We start from the raw sequence: 17,500 nt of genomic DNA, 5'->3' as shown, positions 1-17,500 counted from the left end.
TAATGCCAGCCTGTGGTCTTGATTGGCTGAGCAGCGTCTCTTAGCTCCGCCCTCAAACACTGTAGTGTATCTGAGACTGGAAGAGTTCGGTTCGTGTTGTTCGACGCTGTTTTCTGAGATTGATACGGTAAAACCCACGCCATCGTTACTGTTCGTATCACTGTGAATCAATAGCTGAGATTCAGATATGATAATGAGCGTTTGCTTTCTGACCAATCAGAGCAGAGCAGCTCTCAGAGAGGCGGGGCTTAGAGAGACTGAAGCGTTTCAGACTCTGAGAGGAAAGAGCTGAAGCTGCAGTGGAGATTATGAGGACATTAAAGTGTTTTTGATCTTGGATGAATGAGAACCTGTTGTAGGAGACTCTAAAATAACATTAGGAGTCTTTAACATAGTATAATGGGGCACTTTAAACACTGATGTTTAACTAATCTGTATAATTTAAGTGATTCCACTATTTTTCAGGGCCATGTTGACTTCAGCTATGAAGTATCTCGGTCCATATCCGCTTGCCAAGGAGTTCTGCTCATTGTAGATGCAAATCAGGTAAAACACTTTATAAATGACACTTTCTTATATTTAATGATTTACAGAAGATTAAACACAGTGTTTTTCATTTTTTACCCTACTTTAGTTTCAGAACATATGCATATACCAATGTTATTTTAGTGTTATTTATATACTATTATAGTATTTATTAATATTTATAATTAGCTTTTATTTATATACATATATATATAAATTTGGTTTAAGTTTGAGTCATTTTGTTGTTATGTGCTTTTATCTTTTTCTAATATTTCTATTTATCTTTAATTTCAGTGTTAGTAATATTAGCACTTCAGCTTCATTGGGAACAGTAATAAATAATTTTTATTTTAACTATAACAACACTGGCACATACTCGCATATATCAGCATAAATAAACGATCATTACTAAAAAAACTGCAGCCTTTTGTAATTGACATTAAGAGTAAAAAAATGTGTTGTATGTTTTTTTCTTCCTCCAATTGAAAGGGAATTCAAGCGCAAACAGTCGCCAACTTCTACTTGGCTTTTGAGGCTCAACTAACAATCATCCCTGTGATAAACAAGGTAGACGTTACAGAGAGAATGACTTTAAACGCTTAATTAAACGTTTTATACATGACATTTCATCCCAGGGCTTTGGATAAACTATAGAAATGTCTTCACATCAAGTAGGAAAACCATAAATGTTGCTCCTAATATTTTTTATTCAAATTCCTGCAACATTTGGACCACATGATCTTCATTAGTCCAAATATATTTGCATGTGCATTCATTAATTTTTTTATTCATCTGAATGCTTTACGACAGTTTTATATTTTTTATATCATCATGTTTTATTTAATGTAAGTATTGTTAGTAATCAGCAAATAGTGGTTTTGTTTTGAATAGTTTCACATTGACTTTAACTTTAGCTGGAGACCCAAATCACCATCAAATGTCGGTTATTTCACCGTTTGGTATTTTAACGAGTTGTTTTAATTGTCAGATTGATTTGAAAAATGCTGATCCAGAGCGAGTGGAAAAACAGATTGAAAAAGTTTTTGATATTCCCAGGGAAGAGTGCATCAAGGTGAGATTTCAACATCTCTTCAAATGTTTGTCTTCATAATGGCACTTTAATATTTTTAGTGATCGTGGCGATTGTTCTCTGCAGATCTCGGCGAAACTCGGCACAAACGTGGATCAAGTTCTCCGAGAGGTGGTGAAGCGGATTCCTCCGTGAGTATCACCAGCGCGTTCACGCTTCTCCACAAGAGGGCACTGTGAGAGTGAAGATCAGCACAGACTGCATATGATTTATTGTTTGTTTGGTTCATAAGATCATATCAGAACACATGCACACCCAAAGCCCAGATTACATCAACACAATGAATCATGCATTAGAGATCAGAGTCACATGATCCTTCAGAAATCTACATTTCTGATTATGATCAATGTTCAAAACAGATCATATTTCTGCGGAAACCGTGATACATTTTAATTTTCAGGATTCTTTGATGAATAGAAAGTTCAAAAGAACAGCATTTATTTGAAATATGATCTTTTATTACATCATAAATGTCTTTACTGTCACTTTTGAACACTTTTGAATTGTCCTTGCTTTTAAAAAAAAACTTTTGAACTGTAGTGTAAAACAAAAATATACATAATGATACGTAGAGTTTGTTGTACTGTTTTTATGCTGATTTAAAAATAACCCCTGAACAATTCATTGCATTTTACTAATGATAATGATAATGCTTAATTTAGTTGTAAATGGCACAATGCAAAACATATAATGGTCACACTTTAGATTAGGGTCCAATTCTCACAATTAACTGACTATTAACTAAAAAATGCTCCTCAATAAACTCCTTATTTATTCATAGTTGTGCTTTATAAGTACTAATAAACAGCCAATATCCTAATAATATGCATGATAATAAGCAATTAGTTAATAGTGAGAATTGAACTCTAAACTAATTTTTGCTTGTTTTGTTTTCTCATAAAAAATAAGTTCAGAAGCACAAAAAAATACAGCCGAGAAATCTTAAGTTAATTATACATTCAGTGGTATTTATGTCACTTAGTTACTATTAATCTTATAAACTAAAATAGTGTATCGGGAAGTGAGTGAATCAGGAAAGCTTCAGTTTATTATGGTAATTCATCATCATGTGTGTTATCATATGTCATGTGCTTTTCTGAAAACCTGCTCATCTTCATTCCCTGCATAGCGTATTTCTTGTTAGGTATGTTGTTGGGTTACACTTTATCTTAAGATGTCCTTGTTACAGTGTGATTTACAAGTACTGAGCGATATTAACTAACAACATGTACTTACTGTATAATTAGAGTTAGGGTTTGTAATTATGCATAATTTGGTTACACTATATATTTAAGCACTGAGTAATATTAAGCAACTACATGTACTTACTATAGGGTTAGGAAAGGATTTGGTTTGGTTCAGAATTAACTTAGTTGCATGTAATTATGCATAATTACTATGATAAGTACATCAAAACTGATAAGAATGTAAATGTGTACCTTGAAATGCAATAAAAGCGTCCGCCATATACATAAATGTAAATGTAAGTACATGTAACATATGTAACAAGGACACTAAAATAAAGTATTACCCATAATTTACTACAGTAAGTACATGTAACAAGGATAGAGTGTCAAATTGTTGACATAGCACCTTGAGACATGTAAAACAAAAGAATGTCAGGCAACACTTTATTTCGATAGTCCCCTTTAGACACTCTACTAACTATTAGTAACTTTGCAACTACATGTCAACTAACTCTCATTAGAGTATTAGTAGAGTGCTAACACTTTATAAGTAACAACTACAAGTCAACTTATGGACACCTAACCTAACACTCTACTAAGACTTACTTATAGTTAGTAGATTGTCTAAAGTGGACTATCGAAATAAAGTGGAACCGAATTTCATTCTCTAAAAAGAAGATCCACAAAAAATGAAATAACTTTCACACATTTCTGTTGATGTTCCCTGTGTGATTCAGTCCGCCGGCGCGAGTGGACGACCCGTTCACGGCCCTCGTGTTCGACTCCACGTTCGATCACTACAGAGGCGTAGTGGCCAACATCGCCGTGTTCGGCGGACGCGTGTCCAGAGGAGACCGGATCGTGTCGGCACACCTGGGAAAGTCTTATGAGGTCAATGAGCTGGGCGTCCTGAGACCCGACCCACACCCGACCCAAACACTGTGAGCCCCTCGCCGTCACACTGACCGCACCACACATCTCTGAAAATACCTCATCTACTGATTCACAAGAGCTTTCAACCTGAACATTAACTATCATAACTGCATTTATAGAGAAAATGTTTTAGAATTGTATAATTATTTAAAAGTTATTTTTTAAATCAAGAAAATTCTGTTTGGGGGGCATAAAACTAAGATTTAAAATTTTTAATTAGCTTGTATTTTTATATTTTTAGTTTTCGTGTTAATTTTAGTTTAGTTTTTAGTCATTTTGTTATGTGCTTTTGTCATTTTATTAGTTTTTAAAAAACAAATTAAGCTATTGGTATTTAGGTTTAATTTATTTTTATTTCAGTTCTACATTTTATCTACATTACATATTTCTATGTAGTAATTTTAGTGCTTAAACTTATCCAAGGCAACATTTTAGTATCTTTTTTTTTCCAACTAATATATATATTTATTTTGATTTCAGCTTTATTTCGATTAACAGAAATGTTTTTAAAAGTTTTAGTTGACGACAAAAACCCTGTCTAGAAATAAAAAGTTTCACGATTTTGAAAAAAGAAAAAGAAAAAAATTAACGAGAAATACATTTTTTAAATATTCTGCAGACTCCTGGTTGAAAACCTAGGCCTTAAAAGATAACCAAGCAAACATTCAATCAATTCAGTGCTTATTTTTATGGTAGAAATAGAATCATAAGTTGAAAAAACAAATAAAGGCATCTTAAAAACTTGGATGTAGCTTAAAACCTTCCAAACTACATATATACACCCTAAGAAGGAATGTTTCAGACAGTCTCTGTAAGTTGCGCTAGCTTAACCTTTGACCTCTTGTCCTCAGGTATGCCGGTCAGGTGGGTTACATCATCGCAGGGATGAAGGAAGTGAAGGAGGCTCAGATTGGAGACACACTTTACCTGCAGACACAGCCTGTGGAGGCGCTGCCGGGGTTCAAACCGGCTAAAGCCATGGTGTTCGCGGGTGAGTGTGTGCTAAACTAATATTACACAGTTTAAAGACGAGCTATTCTACTGTTTTCCATCTTCATCTTCATCTTCAGTGTGTGATGTTGCAGTTTGATCATGAAAACGCTCCAGTTCTTCTCTATATCAGTGTCAGTGTTTCTGAACTCCTGAAACGCCTCCATTGTAGTCTTGAGTTTCTCCCGGGATCGAACACGTCACAATATTCCTCATTATAATAATTCATGCGTAGAATACAGTAGCGGGGCCTGATTGAGTTAGTTAGTAGTGTGTTAAACTGGTGGTTATGGGAAGGGGCGGGACTTTCCCAAACACACTCGAAGCGCTCGACCAATCACAACACACTGATCCAGCCGACCAATCAGAGCACAGTGTGCTTTTCAGAAGGAGGGGCTTCATAGAGACAGGAAGTAAACAGAGCGTTACTGACAGACTGGGAAGAGAGGAGCCGCAACAATGGAGAATATGAGGAAAATAGTCAACATTCAAGCAGGAAAACCTGTTCTAGTAGAGCCTGAAACTACATCAAGACTTCGTGTTAGGGCATAATATGGGCTTTTTAAGGGTTGGGAATAAGTTGTGTAACTCTTTCAGGCATGTATCCCATGGACCAATCAGATTACACCGCCCTGCGAAGCGCTGTGGAGAAACTGACTCTGAATGACTCCAGCGTGACGGTTCAGCGGGACAGTAGTTTGGCTTTGGGAGCCGGATGGAGGTTCGTACACACGCACACAGTCACAGAGTTCATCGCTCAGTCGAGTCGTTTCACTTTTTAAAGGTGCAGTGTGTAATGTTTAGCGGCATCTAGTGGTGAGTTTGCAGATTGCACCCAACAGAAGTTACGGTGGCCGACAGGAAGTGATGTCGTCGTCTGAGAACGCAGAGAGTAGCAATGAGGTTTCTTTACAAAGATAAATTAAGAAATTAGGTTTACTTAATTATTCAGTAAAACGATGTTATTGCGAATATTATAGTCACTTGTTCTTCATTGTGTCAGTGTCTTATTCGCTGACTTTAGCAGATTCTTATCATGAAGAACAACATAGTGAGGAAACGCGTTTGTCCGTTCAGGGCCACCGTAGAAACATGTGGATGTAAGCGGACCCGCGGTGTGTGTAGAGAGAAACGCCTCATTATAAGCTAATAAACACATAACGGTTCATTATGTAAGGTGTTTATACACCACTGAAAACATAGTTATGTTTATGATATTGCATTTCTGTCAACAGATCCTCCTAAATATTACACAATGTACCAATTTCTCTGTGTCTGTCTCTCTCAGGCTGGGGTTTCTGGGTCTTCTGCACATGGAGGTGTTTAACCAGCGTTTAGAGCAGGAATATAATGCGTCGGTCATAATAACGGCTCCGACTGTCCCGTACAAGGCTGTGCTGGCGTCTGCCAAACTCATAAAGGTGAGACTCTACAACCAGAACACCTCAGAAACTGCATAGCAGAATACGAAAAATCGACCCAGAATACCTTAAAGGAGTAGTTCACTTCAGAATTAAAATTTCCTGATAATTTACTCACCACCATGTCATCTAAGATGTTCATGTCTTTCTTGAGAAAAGAGGAAAACGTTCCAGGATTGTTCTCCATATAGTGACTTCAATGGGGTCGAAGGTCCAGATGTGAGTTTCAGTGCAGCTTCAAAGTCTCGACTAAGGAATAAGAGTCTTATCTAGACAAGCCAGTGGACATTTATAACAAAATAAACATTTATATACTTTTTAACCACAAATGCTGGTCTTGCACGAGCTGTGATGCGACACACATTACGTAATCAGGTTGAAAGGTCAAGCGTGACGTAGGTGTAAGTACAGGCCTGTGTTTATAAAGCGAACGTGTCTTAATGGCGAAAATCAAATGCCATTAAAAAAATGTATGAATAAAAGGTAAAACAACGATGTCAGACGATTTTGAAGTTGGAAGAGAAAATTAGTTTTTCGCCCTACTCTACATTTCTGAACCGGAACACGCGTGAACTTTCAACCTGATTACGTAATGTGTGGCGCATCACAGCTCGTGCAAGACCAGCATTTGTGGTTAAAAAGTATATAAATGTTTATTTTGTTATAAATGTCCGCTGGTTTGTCTAGATAAGACTCTTATTCCTTAGTCGAGACTTTGAAGCTGCACTGAAACTCACATCTGGACCTTCGACCCGTTGGACCCCATTGAAGTCACTATATGGAGAAACAATCCTGGAGTGTGTTCCTCTTTCCGACTGAAGAAAGAAAGACATGAACATCTTAGATGACGTGGTGGTGAATAAATTATCAGAAAATGTTAATTCTGAAGTGAACTACTCCTTTAAGGCCTTATTAACCGTGTGCAGGAAGTATGCAGAAATGTATATGAATTTATAATACGGCAGTTCGCGATACATTCCCCTCACTGATATATGAACGTTTGCGGGTCGAAGAGTCGATTCCTCAGTTAAGTGTGTTTTCGTAGGAACACGGTGAGGAAGTGATCACCATCATCAACCCGGCTCACTTCCCTGAGAGGGCTCTGGTGGAGCAGTATCTGGAGCCCATGGTGATGGGAACCATCATCGCTCCGAGCGACTTCACTGGGAAGATCATGAGTCTGTGTCAGGTGAGATTCGCCGACTGCAAAGGAAGATTTTCTTAGTTATTTGTATCTTGATTCCAGTCCAAATATCTAAAAATTCCTAAATCAAGAAGCATTTACTAGATGAGTAAAATGCCAATCGATATAATGTCTTGTTTTCTAGGGGGAAAAATCTAGTTTTTGCTTAACCCTTTAAGTGTTTTATAGAAAATATATATTTTCCAAACCTGGGCGACTCTAAAACTGCAAAAAAAAAATCAAAGTAAAAAATCTGAACAAGTTGTATTTCAAATTTTAGGTTGATATCTCAAAATATGAGCTTTCAGTAATATTTTGTTTGGGCGCAGTACCGAACGCTTCCACTAGGGCACGACCAGACTCCATTACTGCCCATATAAGGGCGCCTCCATTTCCATGTGTGTTTTGAGTAATATAAACCATTATTTCCACAATTTTCATACAATTTATGAAGTAGACATCCTATTCAGAAGTAATATGAGACGTTTGGCAGATTTTGATATGATTTCAACCTCTAAGAAACACAAAAAGAACAAGTATGTGCGTTATAGCTTCCTGCCACATCACAAATGGTGAATCTATAATTTTTTCTTTATATTTAAAAAAAAATCAGACCTTTTTTTCTAAAATAATTGAATGGATGCTATCTTTTGAACTCTTGGCATGAAAACAAACTGAGGTTTCTACCCTTCTTTCATGATTTTTCATGTTCATCACTATTTCAAAATAAAGGTCTGTCAAAATAAAGATATTACTGTTTTAAAAATGTAATGGATTTGGGCCCACCGGTGGGCCGGTGACACTTAGGTAAAATGTAATAAAAATTAAATATTGTAATAAAATATCCAAAAATCTCTTGCACAGTGTGATATATTTCCTGCAGTTATGTACTTACAATATTAGATGTTTTTAATTTCAGAGAAATTCCTATTTTTTTCCCAATTTTGGCTCGTCCATGTTCACTTGTCGCTGTCGATGACAAGTGAACATGTAAAACATAATAAAAACATCCGTCTAATACACTGATCTGAGTGAGTAATTCAGCACTTGCGCGTAAGTTATGAAATGTCCTTATTCCTTTATATCCGCGGGACTCGCGTGTGGCGCTGAGATCTGTCTTTTGTTATCAATCACGCTTGATTCCACAGTCATGTTAAAAACATCAATATCCATAAACATTATTTGATCCATCGGCATGACGACAACTTCCATAATTCCGCTTAGCTTCACCAACCTATGCCTTTGTTACTGTAAGAGGTTAGCGACCCCTAGCGGCGAAAAAAAACACACAACATATTGTAGCTTTAAAACAAGCTAAATTATCTGCCAATGGGGTAAGAGAAATAATCTTGTTTCTGTTTGAATTAACATTATTTTTCTGACCCCATTGGCAGATAATTTTGCTTGTTTTAAAGGCCATGGTGCAGGTTTTTTTTTTTTTTTTTTTTGGTAATTTTCTAGTTGGTAATAAACATTTAAACAGTTATCCATTGTATTTGATGTTGTAGGGTACTCAAAAATTAAAATATAATACGGCAAAGTAGGTGATATGTTAGCATTTAGCTACAGCTTAGCGCTGATTCTTATTTCTCCCACAATGCAATCCATGACGTCACATGAGGTACTCGCTGACTGTTGGACGACAGACGAAAGCCCGCGGCCCGCCTTACCATTGAGGGAGAGTGATACGAGTAGCTAGCTAGTAAAAGAGTGACAGTGACAGATTTATAAGTAAAGAAAGATAGATAACGATAGATAGATAGATAGATAGATAGATAGATAGATAGATAGATAGATAGATAGATAGATAGATAGATAGATAGGCATAGCATATATAGTGAGAGATAGCATAGCATAACAGATAGCTTAGAGATAGATAAAGAGTAGATCATAAATAAATCAAAATGGTTTATTACTGTGTTTGTGGCGGGTGCAAGAACTCCAGCAAAACTGGACATAGGGTCCATTCCTTCCCCAAGGACAAAGCGATCTTCCGAAGCTGGGTGCAGTTTGTGAAGATTAGGCGGGCAGATTTTTCAGCGAGCTCTGTCACCGCCTACTCGAGAATATGTAGCGCGCATTTCAAAGAGGAGGATTACAATTCAGGGGATGCCAAGATGGTCTCACTTGGTCTAAAGAGTGAGAGAAGTGCTAAATTACTTCCTACCGCCGTGCCGTCTGTGAACGCAAACCTCTCTGCTTGCCCTGTCCCGAGGTCGAGAGACACCGCCTGCCGCAAGCGACAAATTGCCACGGTAAGCATCATGCTAACGTTAATGTTTACAAGCTGCGTGTTAGCTAGCTCTGTGTGTATTTTGTATACCGTGCTCCCTTTGACACAGCCTCCACTAATTTACAAGCACGATCACTCTGACATTAGAAGAGCATATTTCGTGATTAAAAAAAAATAACCGTTACTAACCAAAAACTTCAAAAACTGGACTTTAACACCATTTTGGAGACATTTCTAACTTTATATACATATCTTAACTGCTTTATGTACCCATTAATCGACAGTGGTGTTTAACCTGCAACATGGCCTTTAAGCAAAAACTCATTTTCAATAAAAAATTTTGCTGTGTAGTTTAGCGGTAAAGATCTGAGCTACCGAAAGCTGGAATACACTACAGGACTTTTTAAAACTGAGCATTTTAAACACTAGGCATCATAGACTTGGCAACTTTATAAATGTTGTAAACTTTGTAAACTCCAACTGGCTCTGGCTTTCAGCAACTAGCGTCGTCGACTCCTCCAGACTATAAATCGTGACTAAAATACGTATACAAGTGGTGTATTCCAGCCTTACCTAAAAAGGGTAAGTGAAGTAGAAGAAAAAAGCAACCGAATCCCCCATTTCTGTGAAAGCGTACTTTAAGTCGTAACCCACAATGCAATTCTCTGCCTTTCTGAAGACCCGCAGGGCTGTTCAGAAGAACATGTTCTACATCGATGACCATCGAGTGATGATGAAGTACCTATTCCCTCTAAATGAGGTCGTAGTGGACTTTTACGACCAGCTCAAGTCCATGTCATCAGGATACGCCAGGTGAGCTTGAATGAATGAATAAATGCTTAAAGAGCCCATATTACGCCCTTTCAAGAGTCTTGATGTAGTTTCAGGCTCTACTAGAACAGGTTTTCCTGCTTGAATGTTGATTATTCTCCTCATATTCTCCATTGTTGCGGCTCCTCTCTTCCCAGTCTGTCAGTAACGCCCTGGGATGTGTTTCCCGAACAACGGCGTAACTCGCTGGTTCACTACTATAGTACGATGCATCGTTGAAGAAATCAACTAGCTAATCACGACTGTTTCAGGAAACTGTACTGTCGCAAACCTGTCGTTCAACCACGTTGGTTTATGACGTCACGCACGTGGTGGAGTAATAACTTATTTTAATTAATCAGTTTGAGAACTAATTAAAGCTAGATGTTTTGCAATAAATTACAGACATGGCATCTGAGGACTTCGACTTTGACTTTATTTCTCATTTTGCTTTATTTCCAGATTCAATGATTGGGTTGTTCTTACACACTAGAGCTCGTTCACAAATGCACACTCTTCAAAAAACAACGCTTTAAATCTCTTTCTCGTAAATGACATTTGTATGTATTCTAAATAAAAGACACAGGTTGCACTGAATGTCAGCTTGCTTATTTTGCTCCAGATCAGGATTTATTGAGTCCACATGTCATGCAAACAAGAAACTGCTTCTAACCACAGGAGATCTGTCGCTCAAACACACAACTTTACGAAGCTGTTTGCGAATGTTCGTTGGAACGATGGTTGCGAAAACACAGACTCGTTAAACCATCCTAATAACGACAGAAATTGCGACCGTAGTTGACTAACGATGCTTTCGGGAAACACACTCCTGTTTAGTTCTTGTCTCTATGAAGCCCCTCCTTCTGAAAAGCACACTGTGCTCTGATTGGTCGGCTGGATCAGTGTGTTGTGATTGGTCGAGCGCTTCGAGTGTGTTTAGGAAATGTCCCGCCCCTTTCCATAACCGCCAGTTTAACACACTACTAACTCACTCAATCAGGAACGCCCCTTTATTGTCACTTCTGTAAATATGTTTACTGTTTTTTCCCCTAGTTTTGATTACGAGGATGCCGGTTATGAGGCCGCTGAACTGATTAAGATGGACTTCCTCCTCAACGGGCGGCCAGTGGAGGAACTCGCCATTATCGTTCATAAGTAAGTCTTGATCTCCTTATTATTAGATAGGGTTAGGGTTAGGTATTTTAAACATATTTGATCAATTACTCATTTACAGGTGCACAAATGTGATTAAATACCTAAAAACTGGAATAAGGCCATCCTCCTTATTTTTAACGTAATGCAGCCATTTGTAAATTGAATGCGTGAGGTTTCCGGTGTCACTCGCTTCCAGTTGTTTTAGCAAGACAAAAACAGTCCGCTATGATGCTTGATATTGCAAACTCGTGTTTCGTATCATATTATTAGTGGTCGAGCAGTGAAGCTGTGATGGCATTCATCCGTCGGCATTCTTATTATTATTATTATTCCGCTCGAGTCTATGGCAGCCCATAGAACGGCATGCAGGAAAGTTATGAAATTTGGCACACTGATAGAGGACAATCTGAACATTAACCACAGCAATTTTGGAGTCTCTAACTCAATCACTCTAGCGCCACCAACTGTCCAAATTTACAGTCATGTTTATGTTAATAACTTTTGAACCATAAGGTATAGAAACAAAATATTTTCCCCCTCCGATTCCTTGGCTCAAGCCGATCCGATTGCATAGAAATTTATCCTCCATTTAGAATTTCCCTAAAAACCTACTTTTAAAATTAAACCAGATCATCTTCACACCATGGGGACAAAAATGATGTAATTCAAGTTGATTCGTCAAACCGTTCTTGATTAACGCCTGAACGAATGCGACGAAGAGCATGCCAAAGTAAACGTGAGGCTGTATCTTCGCAACGCTTTAGCGTATTTTCACCAAAATTGGGGTGTGTTATGACAACCATGACCTGAGGTTACCTGCACAGTTTCGGCGAATTGTCACCTAGTGCTCTGGAGATATAAAAAATTGCTCTTTTTGCTTATAACTTATGAACTGGCCTCTTAAGATTGGGTGCAGCGTGCCAAGTCAAACGATACCCAATTTCCCATATGGCGTCAGCCATTTTGAATTTTGTCGTAAAATGTTATATTTTACGAACGCATTGGCATATCTTCATGAAACTCAGTATGTCATCACCATGCCCTGAAGGTACTCAAAAAGCGTTGGGGCAGCGCCACTTTGTGGTCAGAAATTATGAGGAAATTTCCAAATATGCTAAAAACATTTGATTAATTTTAGTTATTGTAATGAAACTGGTCTTAATAGATTCCTTGGGTCATGCCGAGAACATAGATACCAATTTTACAATAGTCGGCTGAACTTCCAGACTACGCTGGCAAAAAGTTACCGTCTTTCATCAGCAAAGTTATGGAGTGATGCCAAACGACTCTGAGCCTGTATCTCTGCAATGCTTCGGCATATTGACACCAAACTCACCCTAGTCTGACCACACCACATCAATTTGGTCACAGCGCCACCTATTGGTTAAAAGTGATAAACCCAATCATATTACTAGTGACTATATTTATCATTTTTCAGGCATTTTGTCTTAAATTGCTCATTGTTGCAGTTGGTCTGACGCTCCCACCCATGCTAGCATGACTTATCGTGTCTTCTTTGTGCTTGGCCACTTAATTGCTGCTCGTAGCTATATTTTTAATGTATTATCGAATTCATAAACACACTGGTTTGTACAACAAACCGTTTTACTGTTTACTGCACTTATTCTTAACATCTTCCCTGTTTTGTGGTGCGATCGCTAGAAAACAATGAAACCAGCTCTGATTCGTCCTTGTGTTCAGAGAGAAAGCGTACAGTGCGGGAAAAGCCATATGTGAGAGGCTGAGGGACTCGATCCCGAGACAGATGTTTGAGATCGCAGTGCAGGCGGCCATCGGCAGCAAGATCATCGCTCGAGAAACGTGAGTGTTGGACTGTGTGCGTAACACCAAGAAAACAACATAAAACCAGAGAATGTCTAATAAGGGGAGAACTCCCACTCTCAGTAAACTTCTGGGTCCACATGAGGGCGCTTACAGGACGAGTGGAGAATGAATGGAGGTCTATGGAGATATACCCCTCAAAATCCACTTTTCTCAGGATATAATTTTTTGTCTAGTAATTTGAATGTTTTATTCGAAAGGAGATGCAAAGAAATTACACATTGCTGGGTGTTAGATTGTTTAGAGTCACTTATTTGCTTTAAAAAGTCTTTTAAAATGTCAATGACATCATACACATCGGACGACCAGAGATACTAGGCAGCATAGATATCCATAATAAAGGCTAGATGTCTTACGGCGCGTCATCACCGTCATTATTTGCTTTAAAAAGTCTTTTAAAATGTCAATGACATCATACACATCGGACGACCAGAGATACTAGGCAGCATAGATATCCATAATAAAGGCTAGATGTCTTACGGCGCGTCATCACCGGCGGCCATCTTGTCACAGGCAAGCTTTCTGGCGGGCTCTGTGGTGCCTGATGTAAGATGAGTGATCAGCACCAACACAAATACTCTTATCTCGGTGAAATCTTGACGGATTTACAAACGGTTTGGTTTCTTACGAACGTTATTAACGTGGCTATAATTCTGGATGATTATTTATTGATACACTTATTATTCAGAAGCATGCAGTGTCATAACTACATCTCTGACGTTTATAACAAACCAAACCGTTTGAAAATCGGTAGAAAATTGAGCAAGTTATGGTTATTTAAAAAGTACATGCGCCATTAAAACACAATGTTAGAGTGAGCGAGCTGCCTGTGGCAAGATGGCCGCCAGTGCGGACGGCGACCTCCATTGGCCAGCAGCGCGGACGAGACATCTAGCCTTTATTATGGATATCTATGCTAGGCAATCCTTCAGTCACTTTTGGTGCGTTCGCGCTCTGCACTTTCTTTTCTCTCGAGACAGCTGACACAGGTAAACACACGTGCTTGAAGAGTTAAGTCCGCCTTAACATTCTGGTCCCGCTTTGGATGCCATCAAGCGGTGTCTCTGGTCGTAATCAGTCCTTCACTGACCAACCAGCGTTTATTAGCGTGTTATGGGCAACAACAACTCAATCTGGAAGAAATCGAAAGGACAAAAGTACTCGTTCATTCCACTTTCGACCTATAACCCATGTTGAACTTGCAAAACCTACAATCAAATCTGAGATTTCTCAACGGCAATCGGGTGAAAGACGAATTTAGCCGTCTAGCTCCATAGACTCCCATTCATTTTGCACTCGGGCGATCGCCCCCAGTGGAACTCTGGAGGAACTACAACCAAAATTCGGTACAATAGGGAGTTTCCAGGCTCTCCGTAGACGAGCTCTGCTAAAACCTAATACTCCTTATCCACCATTCCCTCTTTTAGGATCAAAGCATACCGGAAGAATGTTCTAGCAAAATGTGTAAGTACCTCTTCGGTAACGCTTTAGATTACAGCCCGGAAAGTACTGTGTAATTAAGAGGAATTTACAGAGTAACTTTCGGTAATTATAGTGTACCTATAAAGTACTTGCATGTAAGTACAAGGGAACAATATGTAAAGTTTGGGGAATAAAGGGGTAACAACCAGGAGAATTAAAAAAAAAATTATACTGTAAGTTTTATATAACTAAGGGGAACTTATTCTACTATTATGATACAACAATCTTACATTTGGGAGCAATTTAGCGAGAACATACACTGCATACCTTTTTGTAATAATTGTGTACCAATACATACTGTATAGGCTTTTTAAATGACAGGGTACATATCTATGCATTTATACTTTTATTTTTATTTATTTTTATAGCAAAAGTGCAGATGTTTAAGTTTGGGCTAACATGTTTCAAGGCAAGAAAAGCTAAGACTATTGCAATTTTTTTAAATACTGGGAAATATATCATGTTTCATGTGTTTACAGGGTAAGTGGTGCTCGTATAATCAAAAAAGGTTTCCGAGTCAGTGATATAAGATTGTGTGTATGCATTTTTATTGTACTTAACCTGTAACTACATGGATCAAGAGGGTAACAAGCTACATGAAACAAGAGTATCTTTCCCCAATATTTAAGCAAAAGTTGCAATAGTTTTCGTTTTCAGTGCACTTTTGTTAAAGAGATTTAAAAATTACAGGGTACATATCTATTATATCTATTTATTATAAAGCTTATACAGTATGTACTGGTTCACCATTATTTCAAAAAGGTATGCAGTGTGTATGTTCTCGCTAAATTGCTCCAAATGTAAGATTGTTGTATCATAATAGTAGAATAAGTACCCCTTAGTTCTATAATACTCACAATATTAATAATTTTTTAATTCTCCTGGTTGTTACCCCTTTATTCCCCAAACTTAAAATATTGTTGCCTTATACTTATATTGTAAGTACATTATAGGTACACTATAATTACCGAAGGTTACGCTGTAAAATCGCTTTAATTACCCAGTACTTTCCGGGCTGTAATTTAAAGCGTTACCACCTCTTCTCATATTTGTTCTCATTCTCAAGTTGTTTTGCTTGATTAGCTGCTGATTCTTGATCTTTTTCTAGTACGGCGGTGACATTACACGGAAAATGAAACTGCTAAAGAAGCAGGCCGAAGGAAAGAAGAAAATGCGGCGCATTGGAAACATCGACGTCCCGAAAGACGCTTTCATCAGCGTCCTGAAGCGGACGTAGTGGACCATAATCCTGACAGACTGGGCTTGATTTGTGGATGTGAACATGCCAATGTACAGTACGGCGATCGATTCAGAAATGCTATTCAAGTTTATATAACGGAGTGATGTTATTCTGGGAGCGTAAAGCAGGTTTGATGAATTAATCTTCATGATGCTGAAACATTGCTGTTCTCTCAGTAGATTCAGAGAATGCAAGCTAAGGGTTTTCATTGGAAACGTTTAGACTGAGTGGATGCAGAAGTATTTGGCAGCGCTGTTTTCCTTTCCACGCATTTCTTTCTTCATCTCTCTCACTGCAGTGGTCGTGCGGCTTGTCTTCTGAAATGTTTCTGCTCAGAGTTTGAGCTGCTGAAATCAGGGCAATCCGACGAGACGAATCAAGAGTTTGATTTTGCATAAAGAAAATGATCCTTGTTTGGTCACATTGTGAATATTTATGAATATTCTCATTAGAATTGTGCCAGGGTTATTATTGTTAATTATAACTATTAAAAACATTTATGTTCATTGAAATAAAATAAAATATTAGTTGAAAAACTTAGATATGTTGCCTTGGCAATAAACTACAATTATTAACTGAAAATAAATACAAAAACTATAAATAAAACCTTAAATACTTTTTAAAAAAAAACAATAAAATGACAAAAAGGAAATTACTAATAATTAAAATAAAATTAACATGAAAACCAGTTAAAACAAAAAAAATGATAAAACTATATATATATATACTGTATATATGTGTGTGTGTGTGTGTGTGTATGTATATTAGGGATGCACCGATATGAACATTTTGGCCGATACCGATAATTCTTTATATTTGCAAGCCGATAACCGATATATTGGCCGATAAATCTAAAACCGAATTGTTATATAATTTTTGAGAGCCTGATTACAAAAACAAAAGTCTCACCATGATAATTTTCTCATTATAGTTGATGTTTTTAAGTGATTCTAATCATATTTCAAGCAATTCAAAAACCTCACATTGAACAGTGCGCATCTGAAGGAAATAATGTTTTTTAACATTCAAAATGAACATATATCAGCCGATACCGATATATCATGCATCCCTAATATGTGTGTGTGTGTGTATATATAGATATGAATACATGACCTGGGCAACATTCATCCTGTCTGTACAAATATAAACTGTACTATTGAGTCACAATATATTAAACTTTTTTTAATTTGATTTATCCATCTATGATCAAGTACACAAACACATGAGAATGATTTGGTTTTTGGAGTGCAAATCTGTTAACCGTCAGTTCATATCATCTTTTAACAGTTTAATGGAAATAAATCTGTAACATGTGCTCTCCTTCCCATGAACATTCAGAGAAGCACAGAAACACCAACAACAAACAAACACAGAAAAACACAATGTCAGATGAAACTACGCTGTGTTTT

The 17,500-nt window shown here is 37.6% G+C and overlaps 1 protein-coding gene across 1 annotated transcript in view; it reads left to right on the top strand.

Annotated features, from left to right (window-relative positions):
• The window catches only part of guf1 (GTP binding elongation factor GUF1), an 18,028-nt gene extending 1,681 nt beyond the window's left edge, over positions 1–16,347 (top strand). The window contains exons 4-17 of the mRNA XM_056244235.1: positions 466–546; positions 1,015–1,092; positions 1,514–1,597; positions 1,682–1,746; positions 3,540–3,743; positions 4,587–4,726; positions 5,323–5,446; positions 6,014–6,146; positions 7,192–7,335; positions 10,242–10,375; positions 11,426–11,527; positions 13,229–13,348; positions 14,797–14,833; positions 15,960–16,347. Of these exons, the coding sequence (XP_056100210.1) occupies positions 466–546; positions 1,015–1,092; positions 1,514–1,597; positions 1,682–1,746; positions 3,540–3,743; positions 4,587–4,726; positions 5,323–5,446; positions 6,014–6,146; positions 7,192–7,335; positions 10,242–10,375; positions 11,426–11,527; positions 13,229–13,348; positions 14,797–14,833; positions 15,960–16,088 (1,575 nt within the window). The 3' untranslated portion in view covers positions 16,089–16,347. The remainder of the gene's footprint in view (positions 1–465; positions 547–1,014; positions 1,093–1,513; positions 1,598–1,681; positions 1,747–3,539; positions 3,744–4,586; positions 4,727–5,322; positions 5,447–6,013; positions 6,147–7,191; positions 7,336–10,241; positions 10,376–11,425; positions 11,528–13,228; positions 13,349–14,796; positions 14,834–15,959) is intronic.
• The last annotated feature ends 1,153 nt before the right edge of the window (positions 16,348–17,500 follow it).

Source organism: Rhinichthys klamathensis, unplaced genomic scaffold (assembly GCF_029890125.1).
Source record: "Rhinichthys klamathensis goyatoka isolate OS25496 unplaced genomic scaffold, OSU_Roscu_1.1 h1tg000947l_1, whole genome shotgun sequence".
Taxonomy (NCBI): Eukaryota; Metazoa; Chordata; class Actinopteri; order Cypriniformes; family Leuciscidae; genus Rhinichthys; species Rhinichthys klamathensis.
Note: the sequence above shows the minus strand (reverse complement) of the source record. Positions and strands in the feature narration are given on the sequence as shown.